Source organism: Oculina patagonica, chromosome 7 (genome assembly GCF_052425735.1).
Source record: "Oculina patagonica isolate OP01 chromosome 7, crgOcupat, whole genome shotgun sequence".
NCBI classification, from domain to species: domain Eukaryota; kingdom Metazoa; phylum Cnidaria; class Anthozoa; order Scleractinia; family Oculinidae; genus Oculina; species Oculina patagonica.
In genome coordinates this window covers 23,367,390-23,388,628 of record NC_135764.1, presented here as the reverse complement: position 1 = coordinate 23,388,628, position 21,239 = coordinate 23,367,390, and the positions used below count along the sequence as shown (strand labels likewise).

General features: G+C 37.0%; 1 protein-coding gene across 3 annotated transcripts; it reads right to left on the bottom strand.

Moving 5' to 3' along the window:
* Nucleotides 1-1,827: 1,827 nt before the first annotated feature.
* On the bottom strand, nt 1,828-20,770 carry LOC144660495 (uncharacterized). Of its 3 annotated transcripts, none has more exons than XM_078521145.1 (2): nt 20,588-20,770; nt 1,828-4,540 (listed from the first exon to the last, which is right to left on the bottom strand). In XM_078521145.1, exons 1-2 carry the CDS (start codon nt 20,656-20,658, stop codon nt 3,556-3,558), a joined length of 1,056 nt encoding a protein of 351 aa, XP_078377271.1. In that variant the 5' UTR covers nt 20,659-20,770; the 3' UTR covers nt 1,828-3,555. The 3 variants fall into 3 exon arrangements, with proteins under 3 accessions (XP_078377271.1, XP_078377272.1, XP_078377273.1); XM_078521146.1 differs by lacking the exon at nt 20,588-20,770 and adding an exon at nt 13,878-14,158; XM_078521147.1 differs by lacking the exon at nt 20,588-20,770 and adding an exon at nt 10,202-10,270.
* Nucleotides 20,771-21,239: the final 469 nt, after the last annotated feature.

The following is a 21,239-nucleotide window of genomic DNA, read 5'->3' as shown; positions in this document are numbered from 1 at the left end:
TGTCTGCTCATTACACGAATCTGTGTTTCGCGGTGTTTTGTAAATTTTGTGGTGATTTTTGGGAGGAGATAGTTTTTCTCAAAGGATTAGTAAAATTTAAAGAAATGAGGAAATTTGAAGATTTAATATGATTTTAAAATAAGGATTTTAGTAGATGGACACCAAACAGTCCCCTGACAACCTGGAATGAAATCGCCGATACCAATTTTTATACCATGCCATAGAAAATACAGCCAATAAGAATACAGGAAAGCCGTTAATTAGTTGTTAGTTTAGCAGTTTAGCTAGTACCCAGGCTCTCACTCATTCAATTTCGAGGGGAATTAGTGACGTCACCGAATAACATATAGAAATTCTTGGCGGATAACACAATCTGATCTAATATGGCGGCGTCCGAGGTGAATGAGGTTGATCAAACTATAGATTTTCAAATAGTTGGAAGAAAAACTGTGAATTCCACGGAGCCACAAATAGGGAGTGCGCATGGTAGCATTTTGCACAAATAGAAATTTGATTTCCGTCGGGCCCATATCCAAGGAAAGTTTAATTTGTAATAAAAGTAAAACATTTTTTCAATTGACTTGTCAAATGGGGAAATAAATTGAGTGCTTGCTTTTGTTGTCTTTTTTTGTCGAGCTCAAGGTTATAAAAGAAAGGAGCAAGAACTTCCAACCTGGTCATACCGCAATGTTGGACTGGCTCGTGGTCAACTGCAAACCCGAAAATCTGATTGGTTGTTACATTGTTCACAATTCGCTGATAGACCACAATTGCGCGCCCGTTGCCCTTGAAATGAAGAACTATTCTGACTTTATTGTTGTCTTTGAAATAGTTAAGATTGAAGGTTTTTGACCGCTATCCTCTATTTAGCAAGTAGATTATGTGCTCGGGATTTCTATTTAACAATTAGACGGCAAGCTCGAGGTTTCTACCGGCTGAAAGTTGGCGAGGGGCGAAGCTCCGAGTCAACTATCAAAAGCCGGTAAAAACCGATAGCGAGCCGTCTAATTGTTAAATAGAAATTGTTTTAGAATAACCCAGCTGCCGATCTATTAAACACAAAATAGAGCTTAGAGTTGATTTTTTGAATGTTTTGTTGATAAAATTCCGCAAAAAACTGGGCGCGCGCACCAAGTGATCGATAGAAGGCACCCGTGTAGCCAATCAGATCGCGCGTTTTGCCAATAGACGGCAGCTGGGTTATGCTAAGAGGTGATAGTTGGTGTGGGGAAGGCCGAATCAACTATCACCTCAGCTCACGTAGAGCACAAAAATCACATACAGTAAACACCCTCGTGTAAGAACCTACAATTTTCTAAGTTTGGCAAAATAGGTTCTTGTATTTGGGGGTAGTTATTGGTAATTTAGGCTAAGTAGGTTCTTAATAAGGTTCTTAATTTCTAAGGAGGAGCCATAGTTTTTGATTGTACGAGAAGAAAAAAAAATGGGTTTGGTCCTTCATTATGCAGCATTTATTCATAACTGTATTGCTTCAAGCCTCATGCAAGGTCCAAAGAAGACAATTACAGTCTATGTGAATCTGTCTTTTCTTTATTTGTAAATACAGTTTGGGATGTTCTGTTAAAAATGTTCATGAAAATTTTCTATAACCCACATATAAGAACCTGCTGAAATTTGCTTGGCTAAACAGGTTCTTATATTTTAGGGTATTAAAATGACAAATTTCTGCCAGCAGGTTCTTAAACCACTAGGTTCTTACACGCGGGTGTTTACTGTAGTGCAAAAAATCCGCCTTTTTCTTACGCATTTTCGTCCTTATATCCTTCTGGCCCCAGTTGATCAAAGGATGTATAATATTTAAAAATTATACATTACAGTGGAACCCCGATATAACGATATGCCAAGGGGGCATTAAAATTATATCGTTATATCGAGGAATCGTTATATCGGGGTTCCGTCCCATACATTTTACTATTGCCGGGACATAACATATTCATCGTTATATCGGGAATATCGTTATATCGAAGATCGTTATATCGGGGTTCCACTGTACTAGCCACAGACACTGAGGCGAATAGTTGTTTTAGTATATACTCAAACAGTGAGATAATATAGCCCGAAAGGATGACTTTTGGTCAGTTTATTCCATTAACGAGCGTAGTTTTCGCGCGCCAGTTGCTCGGAGGTGAATAGCAAAGGATATTCAGAGTTTGAGTAGCCAATCAGCGCGCGCGAAAAACGCTATCCACTGTTTGAGTATATACTAAATAACACTAATCATCCAATAAATCACTATCTAGTGGACAGCATAGTATGTTTTGTCAACTTTTGTCCACTGGATTGCCATTTATCCGGTGGATAGCGTTATCCACGCTATGAACAACCGGCCCCTGATTGGTTCATTATGCATAACGCGTTATGATTGTTTCCTGTTCGATTTGATGGGTAGGTTTTACGACTGTCGCAAGAAAGAATGTGTATTTCATATTGTTACTGGAGTACAAGCCAAATCTCGCTTTACGGACACCCGCTTTAAAAAACCTCTTATATATCCAATACCATTTGAAAAAGGTTTTCACCATTTATTTGAACAAAGTAAAAAATATTAACTTTCCTTAGTCGTTAAAAGGGCAGTTCTTATTAAATCGGGTGATTTATCAAATAAATGCCGAATACAGCAAATAAATTATAATTAATACCAGAACGTTTACTTGCGTAACTTTGAGTTGTTTTGCAAATGCAAAAAAAAATTCATTAAAAATCTCCCATGAAATCAACAGAAATTAAAATATAAATAGTAATATTCCTTCATAAGTTTGCCGTTTCCAGGGCACCCTGGAAACTATTTTACCCTGAGACGATCACGAAAACGAGGTTGATTCCGACTCAGCTGGGATTTTGTACGATTTTGTCAGCTATATTAGCTATATCGCGTTATTTTTTTTATAAGTGAACACATCAGTGCCTTTACCAAATTGCTTCAAGTAATTGAGTGTCATAACTTCAGCTGGAAAGCACAATTGCATGTAATACAAACCATCTTTTTAAAAAAATAAAGCCGGCAGTATACAAGTGCAAAACATAGTGTGACATCGTCAAGATACAAACAGTTACCATTATTAACATTACGATTACACTTTCTCTCTTTCTACTAGCCGTGCAATAATTCTGCTTTAGTCTTATGGTGGATTTCCACTGACGCGTAATTTTTTACGTGCGTAAAAAAATTAGAGACAATGTATGAACGGCTTGCGTACACGTTTACGCAAGTCGTTCATACATTGTCTCTAATTTTTTTCACGCACGTAAAAATTTACGCGTCAGTGGAAATCCACCATTTGATAGCTAGGTTTTTTGTGATCCGTTTGAGCAGAAACATGACGTCTGTGAGTATCCGTCCAATGATTATCAAGATTTCCCCAGGAAATAATAAAAAAAAACAGTCTTTGCGATCAAGCTATAATTTTTTTCACGGTTGTACTGATAAATCTTAGACGGTGTTGTAGTTTCCGCCTTAGTTTTTCGCCACAAATTCGCGGATTAAATACGGATCGTGATGTCAATAATGACATTTTTTAAGATCTATTGCTCAAATCATCGATTATTATTTGAAACGACGCAAGCATTGAGACTATTGATGAAAGCACCAAGTTTCTTCTTGTTTACTTTTCGCACCCCTCCCGTAACAGCACCCGTTCGGTTTAAATGCTGGAAACTTAAAAACTGTAGCTTCTGACAGTGTTTAACAATAATCTGCAGTGCTACCATCGTGTTTCGCGTGTCCTGGATGACCCCCAAGTGCACATGCGTCAACTCGGGTGTGCCGCTGACCATGCTCTCAATGCCACAAAAGGTAATGCCTTGAACGTCCTTGAGGTTGATGTCTCGTAGCGCGTGGCAGTGTTGTCCAAGACTCGCCAAACTTTTATCCGACATTCTACTGCAACCTGCGATGCTCAGACTTTGCAAAGTTGTGCATTTCTGGGCAACAAACCGTATCCCTTTGTCGCTGACTTTTTGGCAACGCGCCACTGAAAGAACTTTCAGTTCGCAGCAGCGCCTGGCGATGGATTTAATTCCCTTGTCGCTTATGCCATCGCATTTCTCAACGTTTAGCTCTTTCAGGAGAGAACAGTTTCTGGCAATTACGCTGAGACCGCGGTCGGAAACTTTACGTCGCCCAGCGATGTTCAGTCTCTGCAAGCGTTGGCAAGAACGTGCCACGTGACCAATAGCCTCGTCAGTGATTGGCTCACAGTGGTCACCTGATAGGTCAATGCTTTGGATTCCCATTGAGTATGACGTCACGGCTCTGACGGTCTCGTCCGTAATTTGCTGTGTGGCGCTACAAAATGAGAAGTCAACTTCGCGCCAAAATAAAGAATCTTTGCAAAGATTGTTCCATCGCTGACAAACATAGGAAACTTGAATTCTTTCCTGCAGCGACAGAAATGAAAAAACACGAAGCCAGATGTTGTCAGGCAGAAGCCATTGTGCTTCTGAGGAAACATTGTCATAATCCAGATCGGAGAGTTTTCGGGAACGGCGATATAGAAATATTGTTTCTTGTGGCTTTAGCCTGAAAAAAGAGAGAAAAACATTTCAGCGTCGTCTTTAATTTTCTCGTGTAGTGGAGGAAAATTGGCTTTTTTTATGTGACAAGTATATTTGCTGAGAAGCTGGCGTGTTAGCTTTTATGTGACAAATAAAAGTTGTCAAATACGAAAAATTGCTCATGTAGACGACTCGTCACATTAAATGTGGCAAACTTTGCGACAGCATTGCGTATTGTGTATGCGTTTCTGTGTATGTCTGCTGTCCAAAGTCATCACTGGCGCACTAAACTTTGAACTGTTGACAGCTGTTGACAAATAGCTGTTGTGCCATCTACACGATCAAAGATATTTGTCACATTAAAATTGCTCGTGAAAACGACGCTTTAGAAGCTTCACCACGAAGGATTAATCAGTTCTTTCAGAGTTACGCACTTCATACAGCATTGGAATACGGATTTACTACCCCAAAAGAAATTAATTTCACTTAACATTCTGTAAGTACGAAGCTACGCGAACGTCAAGTGAGACATTTATGAAATTTATTCGAGCATTTTTCACTTCTGGCGATGAGTTATTTTAATTAGCAGTTTTCGTTAAACAAATCAACAGGAGCGCATATTTTAGTAATCACTTACAGTTCCCCTAGAGAGCAAGGAACGTAAGAACGTATCGAGCTAAGAATTTGAAGGCGTGCCATAATTGGAACTGAGCTTCTAAACATGAACCGGGGCTGTTTCTAAGTTAAAAAGAAAAAATTCAATTATTCAAAAATAGAGGTCAAGTTTAAATTATCGAAACAGCGGGCAGGCACGTCAAGGCATAAATGAAACTCGAGAGTCTGCACGATAACTGGGAATTGGAAACAATCAAATTTGTCAGCTGAGAAATAACTCTCTTTTTTGACATAAATTGCCAAAAATTAATTTGATAACTGAAATTCCAGCAGCCTTATTAAGTTCCTCAAACTCGGTTTTAATCGCCATATTTTTTGCAAGACCTTGGCCTTATTTTGACATCTTACCATGCGGTATCATGCCAAATCACTTTTAAAATGATCAGCAGGTTAATGTGAAGAATGCATAAATGTTTATTCCAAATAGATGCCGAAACGCAAAAGTGCGGAAAGAAGCTGTGACGGCAATTCTTCAAACATCATCTGCATGTTAATCAATTCCAGAACTAAACTACATTAAAGATGTATTGAGCAAATAAAATTACAAATTGGGGAATGCAGTACTTCGATTATATGTAATCACAAAATATGGAAATTCAAAATTTAGTATAGTTTGAGGTTAAGGTTCATTCAACTCAAGATGTGAACACCGCGCCACAAAATTTCCCGCCTCTTCGCACTATCTCTTCGTTTACGTCAAAAGGAAATGTCCAAGAATTTTAAATTAAAACATTTTTCCATTCGCCCTTATGGGATACGAGAGGTTAAAGCCAACTCGGAGTAAACGATGGGAACTCGCGGCTATAAACTCGACTTAGCTAAAATGCAAATGCACACGTCATCTGATATACGCACGGCCGTGCGTAGACAGAGATTTATACCATGATCGCTCAATAGGAATTAGATAGGGCTTGCGCGCGCTATGTTATAACAAAATTTAAACTGAGAGTGAAATAATTTCACAATCGGTTAAATTATTGGTGTAATCTGTGTGCGAGGGAGTTGTTAATGTGTGCTTTTTTAAAATCCGAAGTTTAAAGCAAATCTAAAAATTTAGAAAAACGCAAGTATACAACAAGCCTTTTTTTTTGTCTACAACTTACAGCTTTAAACGACCCTCATATATAAAATATGATGCACAAGCATTTTTCTCCCCCCCCCCCCCCCCCCCTCGCTCTGGACTATCTAAGAGAGCGAACAGGCTATAGACTTGAAGACCCAAATCAATTCACGCGTTTCATGTACGCATAAGTTTTACTTCAGCCCTCGGTAAGGATCCCTAATCGTTGACCTTGAGCTACCTTCATTTTTGTCGGCATTTTCCAGATTGTTTTAACAAATTTTCCCAATTTATATTCAAATCACCGCAGCATGCAAACTTCTCCAGCAATCTCCCTGTTTGTTTTCATTAAATTTCAATTGACCTATAATGTGGATTCAAGATGTTTCCTTCGCCGGCGGGCTTAAGATCGGTTTTGATTGACAGCAATGTAACCAAGGTAACAGATGCAAAAAAAGCCATCTCAGTAAACTAGGAATGGACACAAATTGGCACGAGCACAAAAGGACGATTTCACCTTGAGTAAAGAAATTCATGGTTTTCTATCAAATTAAAGGCACTTTATGTCATTGTGAATCGAAATCAATCTGGCGATAGTTGGCGCTGATGATGGTGTCGGGAGATACTTGATTTATTGACTGGGTTTCCGGTTTGCGTGTAGTGTTCTCAAGTTATGATTTGAACAGAAATATCAAAAAAATCAAAACAGTATAAAATAATATAAAATAACATAACATAACATAAAATAAAATAAATAAAACCAAGACGCTGCTGATTTTGTGCAATGTTAAAACAACTATGTTCAAATCATATATCAGTGTTTGATAAAAAGTAATGCGAGAGCTTACAACTGTACGGCAACAAATAGTCATTTGAACATTTGTCCATATGAAAGTAATAAATTTAAGTCCGCTTGGCGAACGATTGCATTCCATCGCCATGAATACAATGAACACCGCTTGTTTGATGGATCAGTGAAAATATGTAAATCGTAGAAGATAGTACAACGTTTTGAACAACGACAAAAACCTCTTAACCCGAGATTTACAAGCGGGGTGCGCCTTGATTGGCTAAAACGCTCTAGCATAACCCAACGCAATGCCAGATAAAGCTTTACGTTGTACAATCGCATCAATGCATTTATAAATTCATTTAGCTTAATTAATCTATTTTTTTTCAACTTATCTGGTCAATTGCTTCCTTCGGTGTACAGTAGTGAGTTTTCTATTATCCCATCAATAACATCGTGAGGGACAGATGAGTTATCACTTACAGATGTGCTAGTGCGAGCGAAGGTTGCGAAAAACTTGACCACAACATGCTTTATAAAATTAACAATATCGACTCATTTTAAGTTAGCCATGAGCCTGTTTGGGAATATAAGGTCGGGTCCACTGTTCTTGCACCTTGTAGTATCCTGTTATGTAATCACTCACAAATGAAAAGAATCAATGAATGCTATTTCTTAAGATGTTGCGCTAATTACACCTCACGCATGCAAAGTAGTTAAATAAAGCCTCAAAGGTCGGAAACGATAATTTGTCAAGACTTTCAGGTATCATCTGCATGTTAATCAATTCCATCACTACATATCATCGTAGAATATTTATAACTCCAAAGATTTCCAAATTTCATAACGGTTTTCCGTAGCAAATATTAGCTAGCCATTACATATTGAATTTGAGTAGTTCTCTAGTGATCGTATCTGATAAAACCGGCTTCAGCAATTTCAGAGTAAAAGCTGGGTACTTAAAATAAAATGCTTAGAACGTGCTAAAAATACAGGCCTGTTGGGTTTCAAAGCCAGCAACAGGTCTGGACATGTTTGGTGCTTTTTCCTGTTAGTTTCAAAAAACTATTATGAGGATCGTGCGTGCATATCTTCTTGAACAATGAACATGGTTTGTAAGGACTAAAGCAGAAGTAAATGGAACAAAATCACAACTACCGAGTCTTCCAAATCTTGTACCACTCAGGTAATAATCGTCTTTTATTGAACTGTGCAAAAGGACAAATTGCAGGAGTTTGAAAAGAAATATGTGAAATGACCCTGGGGTAGATATCGTGAGCTGAAACAGGTTTTTATAGATTATCTTATCATGTTATCTGAAAAAAGAGCTAACCTCGTATTATTAAAAAATGCGTCTTCCAGTACACGTTTGTGAAAGCGTGAAGTTCATCATTAATTACGTATAAGGTAAAGATTTCTTGTGTTGTGTACATTCGGGGTTTCGTTTCAGTAGTTAATTTCGTCACCAACACAACATTTATATAACGGTATTATCGTCGGGTGTACATGTTACTCTTTCTTCATGCTATACTCAGTTCGACTTTATCTCCATATTTCCCCCCGCCTGTTTAAACAAATTTTAGAATTTTCTCAATTTAAATTCAGATCATCGTAGCATGCAAACATCTTCTGCATTTTGCTGTAGTTCTTAATTTCAATTGACCTGTTATACGAAATCATGATGTCAATCACTCAAACTTTGCTTCGCTGGTGGCTCATTGGCGAGATTGGCGATGATTGCCGAAATCCTGTAAACGCTGGAGAGAAGCCAGTGGCATAAATCAGGAACGGGCATGTATTGGGACCTAGCAGAAAAATAGATGATTGAACTAAAACAAGTAATAGATATTTGCAAAAACGCACGTAGAAGTAGGTCATCGACCTCGTTTCTTAACCTGCACGTTCTGTCTCTCTCATTTTCTGTTTTTGTTAAGTCACTTTTTTACTCTTCTATTCTGCTTATCTCAGCTTATTCCTTTTTTTATTTTTTTCTTATTTCTTTTTTTTTTTTTGAACAGTACGAATAACGAACCTCTTAAATCTCCTAAGCTAAAAGAATAAACGCCGATGCAGAAGGTCTTTGAGAAAGTTTATATGGTGTAGACAACATTTCAAACGTGTTACATATTTCTCAGTATATTTCGATCCAATAGTGCAACAAAATTCCGTACCAAGATCCGATTTTTTGGGTGCAAGGAACAAGTCGTTTTATCGCTAACCTCCAAATACGAGTCCTTCTAACTGATTTCGCTGCATTTCTTAAATATAATTTCTAAGAATTTTTTAATACATCAAGACTTTCTTCTTGTAACCTTTCTGCTTGACAATTTAAAGGCACTGTAGGAAGAAATCTGAGACAACTAAGCTTTATATTAAATGTGCGGTGAAAACGTGAACTATACGTCGCGTTGTTCTTAAGAAAACTTATGCGCTCAAAACAGATGCTAATTTATTACTGACACCACCTTTTTTGCGTTTTACATATTCCTAGAAGGGCGGCTGATTTTAGGGTTTAAGTGCCACACCATACACTAACTAACTGATTTGTTTAAAGCGTATGCGAGTTGTTATTATCATGAAAAGCAATTTATACATTGAAAGAAGCTGTATGACTTTGAAGGCAAATCATGTTCGCAAAAAAAGCAAGGAGTGCGTTGTCTTGTCATGTGTTACGAGTATTTTCTTCTATCAATTTCAAGTCTGCGTCAAAAATCTAAAACAATGATTGCTTCGACTGCAACGTTAACAAAGGTAGTCCGATAACTGAAAAACTCCAAAAAGGGAAAACTCCCTTCTCAAGATGTTAAGATTAATAGTTTCACGTAGCCTTATAATGATAACAACTTGATCTCAGGGCTTAAAGAGCAAAGTGGCGCGGCTTGTGACAATCGAACTCGTTAATTTTCTTCGTTTGTGGCTATTTTTCTTTTCAGCGGGGCGTTGTGTGCAGCGACACACAGGGTATAAAAATCTAGTTGTTTCAATTGATATTTTACACAGATCTTCTAGAAGTGGCCTGGGTTAATTACTTACTTAAAAAAAGCGCGTTGCACTTAATCAAGTGATTCAAGGAAATTATCAAGAAAGAAGGCGATTACATAAGTACTAGCAAAAACTGTAGCCAAGCTCAATTAACTCGCAAAAAAATACTTCAAACTTACTTTCGAATTCCAGCACAAGAAAGAAACGCAGCCATCGTCTTGTGTAGAACAGCCTTAGATTTTCTTCGATTCGCGTAGAGATGCTTTACCCACAGAGAGGACTTGGTATGAACTGTGAGGACCTCTTGCACGCCAATTTACATGTAGCTGTTGCTCACAGGGCATAAATAGTAGCACGGTGTAGGTACATTGTTGGTGTTCAATTTCATTTTAATCTTTTGCCTGTGCTGGGCAGTTGTTGATCACTTGATGACGTGAAAATATATGTCTCAACACGAATCATGCACACACGAAAATTGTGTTTGTGATTTCCTGTTTATTTTTGTCAATCACGTTGCCTTGTGGGCATGTCGTTTGAGTTTGCAGAGATTGAATAACCGTAATGAAAAATGCACACGTTAAAAAATTTTCTTGGTAAATAATATTGTGAAAAATAGCTTTCCTTCACCGACAGCAATATTCTTCAGCCCAGACAAACTCAGTTGTAGTAAAAAGTATGGAACAGAAACACAATATAATAATTTTGCAGGGGAAAGATTGTACCCAGCCAAAGGACGTCTGTCATAAAGATTATTTGAAATAGGGAGTTTGTGTATTTAAGAGAGAGGTGTTCGGCAATCCAAGTTCTTTTTTGTTGCGAAAACCGTTTACTGAAGTGTCTGCAAACTGGAATGTGTACCGTTTAAAGTATCGAGTCTGCCATTTCGTAGGAATTTTTCAGTTAATTGCCATCCAAACTATTACATTCTGTTTAAAGCATTTTTAAGGCTAGTTTGAAATAACATCTCTTATCTATATCACGAACAATTTACCTATGCAATGCAATATTTTCAGCACTTTGACCTTACAAACCACAACAACTTCGGCCATACGAAAGTGCCGATAAAACAAGGAAAAAACGACTCAGATCGAAATCATTACATTGCTTCATATGAAACTTTTACATTCGATTGTATTCTGCAGTTGTGAAAAAATTCGATACTGACAGTAAGCTTCGCACACCTGGAAAAACTGAAAGAAGAAAGGCTTTGCAAATCATTTTCACGAATGAAACAAGTTACCCTGGGCCTTGAGAATTTTATCCTGTTATATCGATTCTTATAACGATATGCTAGTCAATTATCGCCCTAATCCAGTTAACAACTTCGACAAAGCCGAATCAAGCTTAGAAATACTTCACAACATTGACCTTATCACTTATTTACAGATTAAAGTGGTCAAATTTAGAAATAATCTAGACGGAGAAAGGTTTCAGGGAGCAAATTACATCACACAATATTGTACCAAAGTCTGTGGCTTTATGATCGTGAAAATGTGATATCAAGTAGGAACTATCAGTTCAAAACACACCAAGTAAAAGCAAAAACAAACAACAACAAAAATAATAACAGCAACAACAACAGCAAAAGAAATTCTAATTTTGAATGATGAGTGCACTGTACTAATTACCTCACCTCCGGAAAAAACTACTTCAGCAAAATGGAAACCACATAACTGACTTCCCGTCAGCGATTTTTGCTTGATAATCAGCTTCTCAGTCAGTAATCAGCCAAACAACCTAAATATTTTCCAAAATAGAAAATCTACCATGCTGCAAAATATACCTGAAGTTTTGCTTGTTTAAATTTAACTGTCAATGTAGTGGCAAGAATTGGAATTACTAATGCGGTACCTCACAGGATGTTTTTACTGTAGCAGAAAGGGGCACAACATTGGCGACTACAGACGGGCGAGTCTGAGCTTGTTTACGGTTTCCGTTTCTTGCTTGACGACCTTGCTGCATTTCAAAGTGTGAATTGAATGTCAGTTCACAAGATGAATCGGTCATCTGAGAGTTTTTTTCGAAACCCTCTTACGGACACGTCCATAATACAGACACCTCTACTTCACGGCCAGCTCACTTGGTTCCTGACATACCAGAATTCATATCATATTTATCTCTCAGTCAGCTCCGTAATACAGACAACTCTGGTCCTTTGGTGTTAGTAAAAGCAATAATGTGTTTTATGATAAAAAGATGTACCAATATAACCAAAAGTATTTTATTATGGACGGTCGATTGCACCGAACAAATTGAATTGTGGCCGAAGCCCATCTGGACTAGATTTTAATCAACCATGATTAATTCATCATAATATATTTCTGAGGTTAGCCCTATCGAGGGTATCTCCCAAAAACAATAGAAAAATAAATAATAGAAGCTAATAGATATCTCGTTTGGGAAAAGTGTCCTCTGTTTGAAAACACAAAAAAATCTATCATGTCAGAATTTTTTTTTTTTGTAAATATGAAACGAAGTCATTCAAAGCTCTTGTACGTATGTATGTGACGACGTGTCGATGAAGTAAAGTTAATAAAAAACTGCTGTGTTCCTAGAGGAGAGCAGGCCAGAATAAAAATAGCTACAAAACTTAAGCACCTTGATAAGCTTGATATAATCTTTAAAGATTGTTTGACCCTTAGCTATTCCGTAGAAGAGACTAGACTTTACATGCTGGCATTTTCGTCAGGTCACTGCTGTTTGAATACATTCTCTCCAATTAAATTTACATTATCAACACCTGCTAAACCAATCAACGCATTCTTTAGTATGTCAATGCTATATGGCGACTTCATATTTTGAAAATTTGAGTTGCAACTTAATTTCACATCGACAGTTTACCCCTTAACTGTTTGCTGAAGTTTGACGCATTTTTTCTAAGTCTGAATTATTCTCAGTCCTGCCTAAACTAAACCCTAACAATGGATCTCGAATACTCTAATCATCCTTAATCCCAACTTCTACTAAATCTTTGTTGTAGTTGACCTCCAAAGCGCTGAACTTAACACTTTTTTAAGACTTCACATGTTCGTGTATAGATGCTTTAGATTGCATTGGATACAGCTCTCTCGTAATAGGTGGAGAAACAAAAGCCAGTCAATGTCATTAAAACTTCAGCATATCACAAAATGAGTATACTATCAGACTGAGCAGAAAAATGTTGAAACTAGCAAAATATCCGAGTATTTGATTAACGAGGGGTCTATTGTAGAAAAGGTCATTTATTGTTATTTGCACTTGCCACATATTGGCAATATTAGGTTTCTTTTGTTTGGTGTTAAGATATTGACATTTAATTTCTAAGATAAGGTATCCAAAGTATAGACAGTATATAGCCTTTGAAAAAATACTTCAGTAAAATATTTTTTTAGGTAGAACTGCCCTAGGTTCTGTGTATTTTCAAAACTTACTGGCGGAACTGAATCTCGATTCCACCGGTGCTCGATTCAGTGTGCTGACAGTGAAAGTGACCCTAATACCCGGCCCTAATGCTGATTGTATCATCATTGCAAATACATGATACGTGGAGGCAACCGGCTTTTACTTATCAGGCAAACAGTTTGGCAAATTAACACTCACGGTAATCAAAAGGCTTACTGTATTAATGTATAAAGACGACTGGCTTTCGACAAATCTTTCTTAGAATTCTAAATATCATTTTGCCTTTTTGGCATTGCCATTTTGGTTTCGTTTCTTATACCGGAATGTCTAAGGAAATTGTCACATTTCGCAACCGTTGTTTATGCATGTATCTTGTGCAACAACCAAGACATTATTATAGCAAAAGCATACAAAGAAATTGAGAAGTAAAAAAACGTTGAGAAAAACCTTATTCCTAATGAAATATACACTTACTTGTGGAGTCCAGTACAGGCGAAAAGAGCCGCCATTGCCTTTCAGTGCAAGTTTTAATAGCTGTGACTCGTTTGGCAACTATTGAACCCTGAAGTGTGTCTTGCAAATTCTACACTGATATAAGTTTCAGATGTGTTTCAGACTGTAGTCCGTTTGCTGGTGTTAAATTTCTCCTTTCCATCTCATGTTTATTGTGTTATTTGATAATATCAACACAAATATCCATGTCAATCCAAATAACTATACGCAATTCACATGATCGGGGACTGTTGAAACATGTGGAAAAGTTTTAACATCTTTTTTCTCAATTATGCCTTGACTCTGTGGAAGTCGTTTCATTTCATGAGCTGAGATGAAACTGAGATGAAACTGATGAAAGATCACGAAAATAGCATGTCAAAGCAATTGCCTAATTTTCACCCTTGCATACCTTTCGTTCAGAAGTCGTGTTCTAAACACTTTTTAAAGTGCTTGCTATTTTAGACACCCAAAGATATTCATGGAGTTTTTACATTTGACCTTTTTGTAATAGAAATCTGCTAAACCTAAATAAACTATGTAGCTTGACAGAAGCTTTCTTGTGAATCTTTTGTGCTTTTATAAAAGTTTTTCTAGCTTGTGGTGGTGTTTCAGTGTGATAGACCAGCATCCGAGAGTCTTTATCTTTCAATTATCGAAGCCTGTGCTTAAGATATTTGTCTCTGTTGAAAGATTAACGGAATTGCTTAAAAGATATCGTTTTATTTTACAAAAATGTGCTCTGCATCTAAATTTACATCACGACCACAGCAGGAAATTATGTAGAACTAGCCACAACACGTTGTTTCACTTTCGTCCTTTTTGTATCCGGTATGTTTGTACTTCCTTTAAGTTTCCGCAACATTTTACCCCCAAGTTATCATGAGATATCGCTGATATCAAACTCTGCGCCGAAAATCCATTTGCTGATAGTACAAGGAGTAGGTCACGTAGGGTAGTATTTATGTTGTTTTAGAAAAATCTACATTTAGTCAGCAAGATATGCGATGATATGCAATCCCTCGTATACAATACATGGCCTCATACAGTAAGGGTTCAATAGAACTTGGGACCAGTCCCAAAACACTTGCTGCTGCCTTCCTGGGGGTCTGCTGCAGCACGCATAAAAGTTTGTCGATTTAAAAATGACTATAGGACCATTCTTGGAAATTTTGAAATTAATTAGTTTAAATAGATTTTCAGCAATTTGCCCTCCGCTGTTTCGGGTAAAATCCCATGACAATTCAAGAATTTACAATTGGTCCCAATAGAAGAAAATCTTAAATGCCAGTTTACCTGGTGATCAATCGTTGGTAAACGGTGATCTTTTTGGAACTACAGTTATCATGTTCAGATTTGTGTAGTTTGAAAAGCAGCGGATTGAAAAAAAAAAAATTCATTAAAATATGAATTGCAAAAGGACACCCCAGAGAAAGTACCGCCGTTGTCAAAACTGCAAGACATCAGAACGATCTACAGAATTGATCAATTTGTCGTCACCATTTCGATACGTCCATAAAGTGATTTTCAGAGATTTTTTTTGCAGATAAGGCCTTTTAATTAGCAACACACATGTTCACATATTTGATCCACAAATAACACTTATCACTGAAGAATAGAAATATTTTAAGCTGTATTTTGGAATTCAAAAATCTGCCTGATTTTTGTATTATTCCCACTACCTGACTTTTATCATACAATCGGAAAAAGGCAAAAGAAAAATCGTGCCGCAAATGTTAGCTAATTCTTGTGGTTCATTCCTGAATGCGATGTGCCCCTACATATACAGCGATTTAAAAGCAATCACATACAAATAGAAGTGAAATATAAATCCGAAAATATGGCACACATATGGGAGGAATATTATTTAACAAATATATTCAAACTTCTGTGTCACGAAAGCTGTCTTTACAGAGTTCATACCGCAAAAAAATTGAGCCTTTTCAGACACTGCACTAAGCGATAAATTTCGCAAGAAACTTCCGAAATGCATAGATCCTTCATTTTTGGTACCAAGTCGTAGTGGGCTAACTCCCACACTATAGATCAAAATTTCTTATGCAATGCGGATGATTGTCCTTAGTCAGCTTGAATTACTCACAAGTGTGCTGCTTATGCGGCCGATTGTTGACCTTGTTGTAATTAAAAGTGATTGCTTTCTACTCTTCTACTCGCGCTCATTTTGTAGATAATAAAGTTATGCTAGGAAAATTGCAATTACAGCAATTCTCCACACTCACTCTGGCCTCGCCAAACCAGCGAAAAACACAATATGCATAAATTCACAAGACTTGCTTTAATCTTTGTCTTTAGCAATTTGGTAACGATGTATCATAAAGTCCAATCTATCTACCACCACAAAAAACGTCAAGGATAAATCAGAGTGGAACTGTGTAGTACAGTAAAAACCCGCGTATAAGAACCTAGGTTTTTTCAAGTTAGCCTAAACAGGTTCTTATATAAATGGTATTTAGGTAAAATTAGGCTAACTAGGTTCTTAATTAGGTTCTTAACTTTTGTTCAAGAAAAAAAGTAGAATTGTTAAATGATCTGGTCTTTAATGTCCAATAACAGTATTCTTGGAGGCTTCGGTAAGCAAAATACTATACTATTTTAATCTGATTCTGTTAAAATCAAAACTATACTGTAACCTTCACTGTATATTTTTGAGAAGATTTTTTAATTCTATATTTTTGAGAAGATTATTTTTTCTTTTTTTGAAAACAAGAACCTGTTTTAGAATTTTAGCCTAAAATGGTTCTTATGTGAAGGGTGCTTAAAAATGAAATTTTAGCCTTACAGGTTCTTAAATGTTAGGTTCTTATACGCGGGTTTTTACTGTATACTTCAGCTTTTTAGCAACACTGATGCTTTCGACAGCTTGGTTTGTCTTTGTTCACTAACTCTCTTAAATTTTAATAGAAGAAACTTACAGTTTTATGCACCAGAACATATTACAACATCAGTAAAGCTTCCCTTATTAAACTCTCTTTGACACGATGGTAACCTTGAAAGTCTTTTAGTCATTACTTACTTACTTTGAAATACAACAAAGACCCATTTTCATTAGATTTGCAAAAAACGTGACTGCAAGCTCAAAGATCGGAACTATCTACAGAATTGATTAATTTGTCGTCGCCACTTTCAATGCTAACTTTTCGTCATATGATTATCAGATACCCGTAGATAAGATTCTTTTATTAGCGACCCTCAAATTCACATGTTTGATCCACAGATTGCATTCATCGTGTCAAACTATCAGTATTTTAAACTAAATTTTGTAATTCAAAGAACAGTTAGTTGTTTACTAACATCTCAAACTACGACTTTGAGGTATTCGAGGAGAAGAAAACACGAGAAAAAATCGTGCAGCAATTGCTTGCCGATCATTTCTGTGGTTCATTGTTGAACGCGATGTGCCCTTACATATACAGTGATTTAATTGCAATTGGCTTGCAAATGAAAATGCAATTTAAATCCCAAAATATGGTGCGCAGGTGGGAGGAACATTCGAGACATCTTAACTTATGTCATGCAAGCTAACAACACCGCACTAACACTGATTGCGGCCACAGAGTTTGTGAATTGCAAGTAATCTGTCCTTTACTCGCCCAAAAGAAAGATCCCTTTTAGCTCTTTTCTTACTCATTAACCCTTATTTTAAGTTCACAATCTTGTATTAGAAAGCGAAAGCTTTTTGGCGGCAACATTTTCTCGAAAATCATGAGATGGAACATCACTGCGAATCTTTTTGGAGTTGTTTTAGATATAAGCGGGCTTCAACTGGCTCACTTTGGAACACAGCAGAGACGTGCTTTCATTAGAATTTTTAAAGAACTTATCGGCATCGCTACTGCAAATTGTCAGTTAAATTTACAAAATTAATTAATTTGCCGTCGCCGCTTTAAATATTAAATCGCCTCGTGATTTTAAGTGATCTCCGTAGATAAGGCCCGTAGATAAGGTTCCTTAATTAATTAGCAACACACATTTTCACATGTTTGATCTACTACTTAAAATTTTTTGTAAAAATAGCAGTAGTTTAAGCTCAAATTTGTAAATCAAAGAACTGTCTGATGTTTTTCTTATCATATCTTAGAGCTTACGGAGAAAAAAATAAACGCAAACGCATTGCCGAAAAATCGTGCAGATATTACCATTCATTCGTGTAGTTCATTCTCGAACACAATGTGTCCCTACCTATACTGACAGCGATTAAAAGCGTTCACGTATTCTAACTACAACATAACCGATCCGAAAACAAGGTGAACGTGTGGGTAAACACGGATATTGTATGTCTGTCAAGCTATGTTTTAGTTCATACCATACTAAAACAAGATCTGTAAAGTAAGTTACCCGTGCTCTTATGATATCGCTTTTAAATACCACGTGGCAGTCAGTAAATTTCTTTCTCATAGCAACTGACCTTTTGCTGAGCAGTTTTAGATTAAGATTTCTCGTGAATCATGCTTAAACAAGGAAAACGAGAGAATTATTAGGAAAGGGCAAGAGGCAAGAGTATAGGCATTAAAAGAGGCGACTAATTTTGTAACCCCGGGAAAGTCTATGAAAAAAGGCTCTGGTTAAAATAATCGCAGAGAGAAGCAATTTGGGCTATAGAGGTAGAGGAAACAACTTGCAACGAAGTCAACAAGCGACGCATTGCTAAGTAAATGAGAAACTAAGGGGGCATAGAAATAATAAACCGGTACTTTTTTGAGTTCAAACTGTGTAATCGCCAACAAAATGTTACAAAATCTAAAAGTTTTCAGATTATTTGCACGCAGTCATTTTGGGTGTTTAGCACTGTTTTCTTGTACAGCTAGCTATTTTATCAATCATTGAAAGAAATTTAAACGAAGATAGTTTCATCGGCTAAGCGCTCGCCCTCGTCCTCAGGTTCTCTTGGATTTTATCAATAAATGGCGGGAAACAGGGAGCGCTGGGCTTGATGGTTTGCAACAGTCCCACAACTCCACGCACACCGCGCTCTTACCAAGAAGGGACGACTGGGAACGAGGCAGGAGACCATTGCTCTGATTGGTAGATCTGTGTTGGCGGGCCAATTTGGTAAGCCAAAGCCATCCTTTTGAAGGATGTTTTACCTCTAAATACCCATGTCTAATTACCAAGCGCCTTGGCTAATAAAATTTTACACAAAAATATTGTGCAGCTTACAGTTTTTTTTTTTCAGCTATGCAATGTCAAAAGACGCAAAATAGATGACAGACGTTTTTATGGAAAGGTGATGTTAAATTAACTGTCTGCAATTTTCCATTTCGCTCTTATACCTAACTTCCAAGACAGCATGCTTTCCAGAACAAGGATCCCTCGACCTACCTTACTAGTAGCCATTAAGTTTTCACATGAACTATTTTGCGACTTCAAATACATGCAAACGGCATAAAACGTGACCAAGTCAATGATAGTGAGAAGTCAATATTCTGCTCTTATCAAGAAGCCAGATAAGGTTACAGTGATTAAAATTATAATATTTTATAAAGTTTTTTTTAGGCCAAGAACGCGATTAAGAAATATTGAAGGAAATAACTTGAGAATGCGGTAAAATTTTTTGGTTTAAATCGACCATGTACATTTGTAGTAGGGGCGCTGTATCACGGAGTGAACTTGGGAATTTACAAGTGTTGGTAAACCAAATAATTATGTAAAACGCAAACATTTCAAAGTGTGGAAGCATTTAAACCAGTGAGAATTAATGTAATGGTTTTGTGGGAAAAATACTGAGGGGAAATTAAACATAAGTTTATGGTTAGCGGTGTACTGCCAAACCTCGAATGCGAAAATAAAAATATTAAGCAGAATTAAAAAAAGATGCCTTGTGATCTAGCCTGCAATACAGACAGAATCCAAAAATAAAATGTTAATTATATCTGCTCTGTCAAATTGGTATGCAAATAAAAAATAGTTACTTTTCGCCCGCAGGGTAAAACATGTACTAAAACGAAGACGCTTTTTCAAGTGATAAAAGATTTTTATGCAGTGTTGTTGCTATTAGTTTTATTTAATTAAAATCAACCGTAATTCCTAAGCGAGACGTAATATTTTTAGGTTCAGTTGAAAGCACATGCCAGTGAATATAGTGAAAAAGGTGTCTTTGCTCCCATTGATTGTTCGGTTAAATTCTAAGACAATAAGCTCGTCAAAAATGGCGAGCTAAAATTAGTTCATTGTTTGAGCAGAGTTTTTAGACAAATTGAGCATTTCCTAACAAAAAGCCCGCTTTGAATTTGGAAATGAAAATTTATTGCAATGGATTACAGCGCAATGTAAATGTAACAAGTTGGGAATTTCAATAGCCACGATATTTATATCCTTATAACAAGAAATCTAAGCTTATTTCACGTTTTTTTATTGGCAAGGATTGCTTATCGGCATGTTATATCTGGAAGGCAGTATTAAACATGAAAAGAAATAGCGTTGAACAGTCAGTGAAAATGATTTAATAAAATAAACAATGCCCTTTTGCCTGTAAAGAAGAACTGATAAAAATGCGAGGTAATTTCAAAGTAGGTTGTTTTGAATCGAAAGTGACGAAGTCAATATCAGATTTGAACCAGCCGTACTGAACGCAAAGACGTGACAAGTGTTATCAACTTACAAAAAATGTCATCGTGCGTACGAGCGACACTTATGGCTCGCGCGTACACAAAACATTATAAGTACACACATACCCAGATGTCGACATTTCAGTCTTCGGAAGATCCAGTTGGTTTTTGTGCCGGATGGAAAGCCGGCCGCCCATTACCTTTCAACCGCTGTGACGGCATAAGGTCTCCTTGCTAAGATTTGTCGCCGCCCTGAATTTCAAAACGTCCGCTTCGTCGCGCAGACAAAGAAAACTACACGGGCCATAAGCTGTAGAGGCAGCCACTCAATGTAATGAATAAACATTTTCGCCTGAAGGGGGTAATTTGCTTATGAAAATGCTAATAATACTGACAGGTGTTTTGCCTTCCGCGTTGCCGCTACAGGTAGTTCTTGGTTTATTTAATCGTCCTTCGACCAACAAACAGCAGGGAATTTTTGCCTTATCTCGTCTGCGGTAGACATGGTTTCTATTAAATCGCGTTGCCTTCCCAAACTTCAATTACCTTTTGTCGCACTCGCCAACCAACATTTCTTTGAGGAAAGAGGTCAATTTAAATTTGTATGCTTTTCAGACGTATGTGTAATTGTAATTATAACGCAATAACCGAAAGCGACGCTGCAATAAATTAGTAGAAATTCAAGTTATCGACGCTTTGAACATAAAAATTTCACTTAACTGTGAATTCAGTGTAAATTTCCATTCGCAAGCAGTAAGCTTGCAAGCACCGTGTCACC